Source organism: Mytilus edulis, chromosome 13 (genome assembly GCF_963676685.1).
Source record: "Mytilus edulis chromosome 13, xbMytEdul2.2, whole genome shotgun sequence".
NCBI classification, from domain to species: domain Eukaryota; kingdom Metazoa; phylum Mollusca; class Bivalvia; order Mytilida; family Mytilidae; genus Mytilus; species Mytilus edulis.
This window is the reverse complement of record NC_092356.1, coordinates 16,211,918-16,219,227: the sequence shown is the minus strand read 5'-3', so window position 1 is coordinate 16,219,227 and position 7,310 is coordinate 16,211,918. Positions and strand designations below refer to the sequence as shown.

General features: G+C 35.0%; 1 protein-coding gene across 1 annotated transcript; it reads right to left on the bottom strand.

The window, feature by feature from the left end:
• Nucleotides 1-318: 318 nt before the first annotated feature.
• Nucleotides 319-1,833, bottom strand: LOC139500130 (uncharacterized). Its single transcript, XM_071288868.1, has one exon. It carries the CDS (start codon nucleotides 1,831-1,833, stop codon nucleotides 319-321), a length of 1,515 nt encoding a protein of 504 aa, XP_071144969.1.
• Between the last annotated feature and the right edge of the window lie 5,477 nt (nucleotides 1,834-7,310).

Here is a 7,310-nt window from a genome sequence, read left to right as displayed (position 1 = left end):
AGAGGAAGAAAGTAACTAGTAAATAAAAAATATCTACCTTAATACTTCTTCTGTCTTCTGTTAGCCGTATGCAAAATTGCAGCTTTTGCAAATCGAGATTCCAAATCTGGTACATCCTTCAAGTAATATGAGGTGAATGTTGTCTCATTTGACCAATGAGCTGCTCTTAAAATTTCTTGAGAGGAAAGTCCATTGAATAAAGCCCAAGAAGTTGAGAGCTTTCTTGTATCATGAGCTCTCACAAACTGAAGTGTGTCTGTATCTGCATGTTCATATGCATATTTAACCGTGTTCACAATCCATCGTGCAATGGAATTCTTAGAAGCCTCTACATGATGATTCTTTTGATATGTTACAAAGAGTCTGTGATTTGCGCAAAACTTCAGTTCTTTTAATATAAGCTAGTAGTGCTCTACAAGGGCACAGCAGTAAATCGTTTGGATCTGTAGCATAGTTTTCAAATTTGGGAATGAATACTGGTTCCCATGGTTTATTCAAAGTTTGAGTTTTAGCAAGAAATTGCATATTTGGCAACAACCGTATACCTCTTTGCTCTTTCCTGAAATGTTTGTCATTAATAGTGAAACTGTGTAATTCACTGACTCTTGCAGCAGAAGCTAATGCCATAAGAAAAACTGTCTTAAAGGTTAAATATTTCAATTCTGCTTCTTCTAGTGGTTCAAAGGGTGTCTTTGTCAACACTAGCAAAACCAACGGCAAATCCCAATTTGGCGCCAACTGCCTTATTGGTGGATTAATGTTGTACAATCCTTTAATTAAATTACGCAAATCCATGTTAATAGAAATTCTATCTTTAGATGAATGTATTAAAGCTATTGCTGACTTGTAACCAGCGGCTAAAGTGCTTGGCTTACAATTCTTTACAGTATGTAAGAACATAAGAAATTCAGCTATTTCTGGCACAGTTGCCGTACTGGGATTGATACTCCGTTCTTGACACCAGCTGTCAAATAGCTTGAGTCTTGCATTATAAACTGTCTGTGTTGATTGTTTTCGTGCATTGGAAATAATTGAAGCAATTTTTGGTGAAAATCCTTTTGCAGTGTAAGATCTTTTGACACTTTCCAAGCTACAAGATTTAGAACACTTGGATTTGGATGAAAAATTCCATTTTGACTTAATAGATTTTGTTGTACAGGCAGTTGTATTGGAAAGTCTATTAACAGGTTGAGAAGTTGACTGTACCACGACTGTCTCGGCCACATTGGCGCTATCAGTAAAATTACACAGTCCTCTTTCTGTATTTTTTGTAATATTCTGTTTAGGATGATCGGTGGCGGGAATGCATAAGCAAAAAGATTTGTCCATTTCATTGACAGTGCATCTATTGCCACTGCTGTTTCTTCCGGCCAAGGAGAGCAAAACACTGGCAGCTTCTTGTTCATTGAAGTCGCAAACAGATTTATTACTGGTGTTCCTAGCTGAAGGAACAACAAATTCACTATTGTCATGTTTAATGCCCATTCTGTCAAACGAATGGTCATTTTCCCCCTTGACAGGGCATCTGTTATAATATTCTTTTTTCCCGGGATATGAACAGCTTGGATTTTGACATTGTGATTTATACACCATTTCAAAAGATCCCATGCCAAGTAACAAAGGTCTGGAGATCGCGTACCTCCCTGTTTGTTCAGATAACTGACGACAGTTGCATTGTCTGTTCTCACTAGCACACTTTTGAATTGTACTTTTATCAGAAATGTTTGCAGTGCTAACTGCACAGCTTTGAGTTCTAGCCAATTGATGTGTTTTACTTTGTACTGAGGCGACCAAACACCTGCTATCTGATAATTGTTTATATGAGCTCCCCATCCCGACTGTGACGCATCTGTCACTAGAGTCACCTGAGCAGATTCCTGTTCTAATAGCACGTGCTCCCTTGAAAAAATTTCTTCGGTTTAGCCACCAGAATAGATGTTCCTGGAGTGGTTGATACAGTGGAATCAAATGATTTAAACTGTGTAGAGCCGGTCTCCACCAAGCTAGAAGATAAAGCTGAAGTGGTCTCATGTGCAGTCGGGCCCATGGAACTAAATCTATGCATGAAGCCATTAGACCAAGTAGTCTCAACATTACACGTGCCTCTACTGTTTGTGAATTTAGGAATATTTGAATCATCTGACTTATATTTTTGAATCTCTCTAGAGACGGAAACACAAGACCTTCTTTTAAGTGAATCACTGCTCCTAGATACTCTATTATTTGAGTCGGAACTAAACAAGATTTTTTCACATTGATTATCAAACCCAGATTTTTCAACAATTCTTGAGTGTACTGTAATTGTTTTGTCAGCTTTACTTTGCTGCTGTTTTTTCCAATCGTCCAGGTACATAAATATGTGAATCATTTGTTTTCGCAGAAACGCACCTACTACTGCCATCACTTTTGTGAAAATCCTTGGAGCCAATCGTAGACCGAATGGTAGAGCTCGGTATTGATACTTTTTCCCCAAAATGCTGAAGCGGAGAAATTTTCTGTAATGTTTGTGAATGGGTATATGGAAATATGCATCTTGCAAATCCAGTTTTACTGCCCAGTCCCCAATTTTCAGACTTTTTAGAATCGATCGGAGAGTTTCCATTTTGAAGTGATGAGGTATGACAAACTGGTTCAGTGGTTTTAAATTTAGAATTGGTCTGAGACCTCCTTGTCTTTTTGGTACCATGAATATTGTACTGTAATAACCCTGATTTTCTGCACTTGTCGGGACAGGCTCTATAGCATGTTTTTCTAACAAAGAATTTACCTCTTCTAATATAGAAGACCTTTTTGTACCTACTCTGGGTACAACTGTCTCTTTTACTCCTGTAAAAGCTGGAAGACTTATGAAATCTAAAATTAAACCGTTCTTCACTATCTGAAGTACTAACTTGTCTTGAGTTATATGAAACCACTGACTGTGGTAATGTAACAATCGTGCTCCTACCTGGAGACTTACCGCAGACAAATAATTGTTTATTTCTTGAATTTTTTCTGGGAGGAATTTTTCCATAAAAAAGATCCTTTTCCTCCTTGTTTTGCTGGCAAGGCACGAAAATTAGACGAAGTGTCAGTGCCACGACGGTCATTAAAATCCTGCTTATCATATCTTGATGTTTTGCAGGTTTGTTGTAGGATACATTAGAAGTTTCTTGAGATTTTCTTTTTCTAGATCCTTCATCAAATTTTTGTCCTCCAGGAACAAATGAAGAACGATAAACGTTTTGTGTTTCTTTAGCATCTCTTATATTTTCAGCTGAGGAATGCAAAGTATCAAAATATTTACCACCAAAAAGTTGTGCGCCATTCAAAGGTAAATTCAACAATTTAGCTGATGTGGCTTTGCTAGTAAAATCAACATTTTTTAAGAAAATTTTTCTTCTGTTTATAACAGAATTAGCAACTATACGTGAAGTCATATCTGCCATAGACTTGAAACATGCTACTAAAGCTGAACATGCTTCTACCTTGTCTTCCTCTGAATCAGCAACATCAATATAGCTTGCTATCAAAGAGCCATATGAAACACTTCTTAACAATGTCCTAACCTTTTTAAATTCAGCATCCATTTCCTTATGGAAGGAAGGTAAAGAGTGTGAAAACTTTTTACGGTCTACAAAACCTTTTTTCTTATTGCCTATAGTAGATGACAAACCCTCGAGATCCTCAATATTATCATCAAGCCTTGGAGGGGAACAAAATTCTGTGAAATCTTTTTTCGACACCATAAATGCCTTATCATCTCTTAGACGAACTGATCTATTTTTAAGTCTACCAGACATAGCTTCCTTTTCTACATTCTTAAAAACTTCAACTGTAGTTCCCTCTAAAGGTAATTTTAAATTAGTTGATTTATTTGAATTGCCCGGATTTAGTCTTGAAGGCAAATAGGAAGTTCTGACAGAATCTACTTCAGTTTCTTCTGAACAATCTATTTTTAATTTGGTTGTCAATTTATGGAGAAAATTATTCCATTGAACTGGATTGGTAGATCCTGGTGCTCCCTCACTAAACAGAGAAAAGTCTTTTTCATGAGAATGTTGAGACTGAGAGTGGGCATCATTATTATTTTCATCAGAAATAGCTGAACCACCCATACTTATTTCATCCTCGATTTCATGGGAAACAACAGAAATCTGATCATCAGATGGCATAAATTTACTATAGTGGGCCCTTGGCCTAGACAAAGATTGACTCTCCGAAATTTCACATTTCGAGTCAATGGAAGCATGCATTTCATCACTTGCAATAAGGCCTTGTTGTGGTAACAACTTTTTCAATTGCATTTGCACTTGATCTGCTATAAATTTGTTAAATTCAACTGCTTCAAAATGTACTCCCGTACCTTGAGTTTCACGATCATCTGCTTGATGATCAGTTCGAACTTTTGATAGTTTGTCATGCTTTGCCGGCGACGCCAATTCACTCAGCTTTGCCGTTTCAAGTTTATTGCCTGCCTCCTGCACAGAAGGGTTAACGGCACTTGAAGAAAGAGAAAGCTTCGACCTCGCTTTCTCCAACATTTTATCAACTAGCGATCGCTTCTCATCATCCCATTCCCGGCAAATATTGCACGGGAAAGCCTTGTGACAAATACGATGTCTATAGCATTCCTCATGCGTATCTAACACGTTCATACGTGAGGTACACTTTACACAGTTCTTATACTTGTCTTCCATCGCTTCCAATTCACTCGATGTCTATTCTTACCTAATATAATAATAACGATTGTTTTTTAACCAAATACGATCCGGCTGTAGCCATTTTCGCTGAAGGTAAAGTGATCTTCTATTCGGGAGATCGTGAAAGGGAGATAATTTAAAAGTTAGCGATTGCAAGGGGTTACCAAGGGGTAATTGCAAATGTTTTTCAGACAGGTAAGTACAGATTTTGATATAAACTTTTATTTTGACATTTTTTTTTTGCATGCGGAATGCTATAAATTTTTATTTTTATATTTTTTTTGCATGCTGAATTGATATGCACGCAGTTGCGTGTTGGCATATAGGGAGCTATGCGCCTGAATACAATTTAATTAAATATATTAAATAACTGGGAATCCTCCCCCTTTATAAGTAGAGACAATCCATAACCTCAGAAATATTAATCTTAAATTTATATAAATGAAAAGTAAGCTTCCATAAATAAAATTCAAAAATGTTTCTTAAAATTGGTAAAAGTGGTATAGTCATACCCCAACATGTTGACCATAGATAGACAAACAATTCACTTGCATTCGATTCGCATTTGAACTATGTGTTTGTTAATGTAAACCGTTTCAAATGTGAATTAAACTAAGGCCAGAATTTTTTTATTATCTGTTTAACGAGATCCGCCGACTCCACCTTTCCCGATTTTAGAATAAAAATAAAAGTAGTGCTTCTTACTTTTATTTTTCCCGCCGACTGTTACGAAATCCTCAGAAAAAAATAAAATGTGTTGTTCACGATACTCGCTTTCAGTCAATTTCGTTATCCGTAATATTTAATTTTTACCAAGTCAATGAAACAGCAATTTTCATTTAAAAGTAAAGAAATTCAAGGCATAAACGATATGTTTTCTTCTAAAAGATTTTTAAGCTGGTGGCATGCTTTTCATACTTGTTACACGAGAGCGTACATCAAATCATTCTAACTTTCGGCAAAATCAGTTATTACTTCATCAGAACTTGATGAAATTAGCCTAAAGTAAACTTGTCATCCATGTATCGCATTAGAAACGTCATATTCCTTTCCAAATAGCGTATCAAACATCGTTTATTTTTGTAAATTTTTCTTTGTCCGACATTTAAATTTGTAGAACTACGGATCGGAATCGGGATTTCATCGGAAACGGACCCGCTATGACCGAAATCCGGATTCTTGCGATAATGACTACAGACGCATGAATGGCACTGCTGACAGACAAAAATTGATCCCAAAAGGGAAAATTACGCATTCCACACGCATTAACATACTTTTGGTTAGATCTTCTTGATTAATGTATATATTTCCATGTATAAGCATTGTTTCAATTTATAGGTTAAAGTTGCTTAACTCTGGGACTATTACACCAGAGACATATATACACATGTGTATATATATGTCTCTGCATACACTAAGAGGTTCCTGACTGGGTGACTGGTATATACATATATAGTGTATATGCAGCGAGGTTGATATATTTGAGTAGTGCCATGGATCTATATTAGTGGAAATACAGAATCAAAACATAGTTTTTATGTTTATATTAATAGAAAGGTTAACCAGAGACATATATAAACTATATGTATTTATATTTCTCTGGGTTAATATACTGGTCTGTTCTCATTTCATTGTTCTTGTATTTTGATAAATTCTAAAAAAAAAAAAAAAAAAAAAAAAGTCACCTGTAATGGTTTTATTTTTATTTTTAGTGTCGACTGGACCAATTTTGCACTTTTATTTTTTTTTTTATTTCGCCCCCTCGAGGTCCGTGTAACACTTATCAATTCAAAGTTTTGAAAAGTTTTGAAATTTTAGATTTTTCGACTTTTGATCAAAGTTTTAAAATATCAAAATTTCAAATTGTGTAAAAGTTTTGAAATTTTGAAATTTTAACCAAATTATTAAATTATAAAAATTCTAAATATCGTTTATGAATTTGATAGTTTAGGAATTTGATTAAACTTTTAAAATACTAAACCTAACGTGCAATTTTGATTATTTCACTTTTTGAAAGTTTGATTTTTAAATTTTTGATTAAAATATCAAAAATAGAAAAGGGGCTAAAAGAGGGGTACCTGTAAAAAGCGAAACGAAACAAAAGCGGAACGAAACAAAACAATATGAATTGAAAACATACTGATACTTTAAAGTTAATGTATGAAATAAAACCACAGACAGACAGTTGTAAGCAGTCGAAAATAGGATGACAATATAAATAATTCTCAAAAGAAGAGAATTCATTTCAAAACCAGACGTACGGCTCTGATATTGGCCATTTTCCTTGCTGGTTTTTCTAGCACCATTGTTTAAGAAGAAACAGAAGAAACAGGAAAAACTGAAGAACTCGCAGTAGGTCAAATAGTATGGTTAGATTGAGCATGTATATATATTTTCTACTGAACTCTAAGCAATAAAAAGGCTCAGTACACGGTGTATTATCTCTTTTGATTTCAATTTTTTTTTTTTGCTCTACGACTTCTTACTTTCTGCAATCATATTTGCTAAAGAATATATCATTTCAATGATTTTAGTTAATATTTTTTTGGTACAGTAGGAATACTGAATGCATGGTGTCCCAATTAAGGTTGTGCTAGTCTACAATGTGGAAGGTTTTAAATATATATA